Below are 1897 nucleotides of genomic sequence, written 5' to 3' on the forward strand. Positions count from 1 at the left end.
TGTGAAGGAGGTGTCCAGGCCCCAAATGACGAGGCCTCAGTGTCTCTGTAGGCTCTTACTCTGCTTCACACCACACAGAGCCCCAGGCCCAGTGCCCCCACCTACCCAGGTGGCCTTTCCTCTTAGCAGCTAGGCCCAGTCTGTGGTGCTTGTTTTTTTTTTTGCAGGAGCTGGTGCCCTTGTGCTACCGCTGTTCTACCAACAACCCGTTGCTAAACAACCTGGGCAATGTTTGCATCAATTGCCGCCAGCCCTTCGTCTTCTCCGCGTCTTCCTATGGTGAGTCTGGCGCATGTGGAAGGGGCACCAGTGAATGGCTGGGCTCAGTCCACTGCTTGCTGGCCACATGTGTCCTGATTTGTAAATTGGGAACAGTGTGACAGCTACCCTGCCTGACACATAGAGTCATTCAGGGTTCCCAGAGACAGGATGCACAGTGCTGCGCGAACCTGAAACACCCATCCCTCAGAACCTTGTGTGAGGCTTTGCATAACATAAATGCCCCATGAATAGAGGCTGCTGGTTGGGCATTTGGTCTGGGAGGCTGAGGTGGACTCTCAAGTCCCAGTTCCTTCTGTGTTGACATAGGATCCGAAGCCCCTTCCCAGTAGCTGGGCAGAGGCCTTGCCTCTTCCCTCAGAGAGGAGCCCATCCAGCTGCTAGGGGGACGAAGGAGGCCCAGTTCTCACCCCCATACACACAGACACTTCCCCCCCACCCACACCACACCCCTGCTGCCTGACATTGGGCAGGCAGGAGGGGTGTCCCTGCTGTTCAGCTTATCTACTTGATTTCAGAGAAGCCTGCCGCTGGGTGAGGAAGGAACTCTGTGGGCCTCCCACCTCTCTCATGCTGCCCTGTGAGAGCATCCAGCCCCCAGCTTCCCACAGGGTGCCATCCCCCAGCTCCTCCCCGTACTCCGTGTCTTCCAGAGGTGCTGCACCTGGTCGAGTTCTACCTGGAGGAGGGGATCACTGATGAAGAAGCCGTCTCCCTCATTGACCTGGAGGCACCAAGACACAAGCGTGAGAACAAATGGCAAGAGATCACAGGCAACAGTATCCTGGGCATCAGTTTGACCCCTGTGTGTGCCAGCTGAGCTCAGGGCCTGGGTATGAGGAGAAGGCAAGAGGGCCTTGGAAGATGGCTGGGCCAGGGAGGGCAGGAACATGGCAGGCAATTGCTGAGTGAGTGGAGAGGCCCACATGGCGGCATGGACAGGCCTCACCTGCGGCCTGTGTTCCTACAAGCTTCCAGGTAATGCCAATGCCACTGGGCCATGAACCACATTTTGAAGAACAGAAGACAGAGGGGAGCTCAAGAAGAGAGACAGAAACTGTGTCCACACACCAGTCCTCTGCACACATACATCTGCTTAGGCTGGGTTATTGCTGCTGTGTGAGGCCACATCCTGTACTTGACTCAGCACCAGCAGCCTCCAGTCTGGGGGACCTTTTGCGTGGGAGCCCCGCTGCCCTGGCCTCACACAGCTCCACCACCACTGCCTGGCAGAGGTGGCGGCTCCCTGGGGACCTTCAGCCTAATCTGGCCAGCCTCAGGATCTGCAGGAGCTCTTACCCCCTTCTCCATGAAACATGACCTTCAAGGCCATCCCAGAAATACGGCCTGCAAACCACCCGGCTACTGCTGAATGTTTCTCCAAGAGCTGCCAGGTCGCTGCCCCATCATTTCTACAGCCACACACAGCAGGCCCTCAGGCCTCTGCTCCCATGGTGCTTCTGGCCGGCAGGCCCATGTGAGCCATGCCATGGTCCCTGTAGGGCAGCAGAGCCCATCAGAGCCCTTTTTCCTCCTTTCCCACCTGAGCACGGGGGCCTACTCCCACCCTGTATGACCAGGTCTGTGTTTCCTACATCTCTCCATCTGGAAACCTGTC

At 57.5% G+C, this 1897-nt stretch overlaps 1 protein-coding gene across 2 annotated transcripts in view; it reads left to right on the forward strand.

Moving 5' to 3' along the window:
• IFT122 (intraflagellar transport 122) overlaps positions 1–1897 on the forward strand; it is a 69182-nt gene that overhangs the window by 65664 nt on the left and 1621 nt on the right. For both annotated transcript variants that reach the window (XM_006758298.2, XM_006758299.2), the window contains 2 exons: positions 168–279; positions 933–1058. In XM_006758298.2, coding sequence (XP_006758361.1) covers positions 168–279; positions 933–1058 — 238 coding nt within the window. The remainder of the gene's footprint in view (positions 1–167; positions 280–932; positions 1059–1897) is intronic.

The sequence above is a fragment of the Myotis davidii genome, unplaced genomic scaffold, assembly GCF_000327345.1.
Source record: "Myotis davidii unplaced genomic scaffold, ASM32734v1 scaffold73, whole genome shotgun sequence".
In the NCBI taxonomy this organism is placed as follows: domain Eukaryota; kingdom Metazoa; phylum Chordata; class Mammalia; order Chiroptera; family Vespertilionidae; genus Myotis; species Myotis davidii.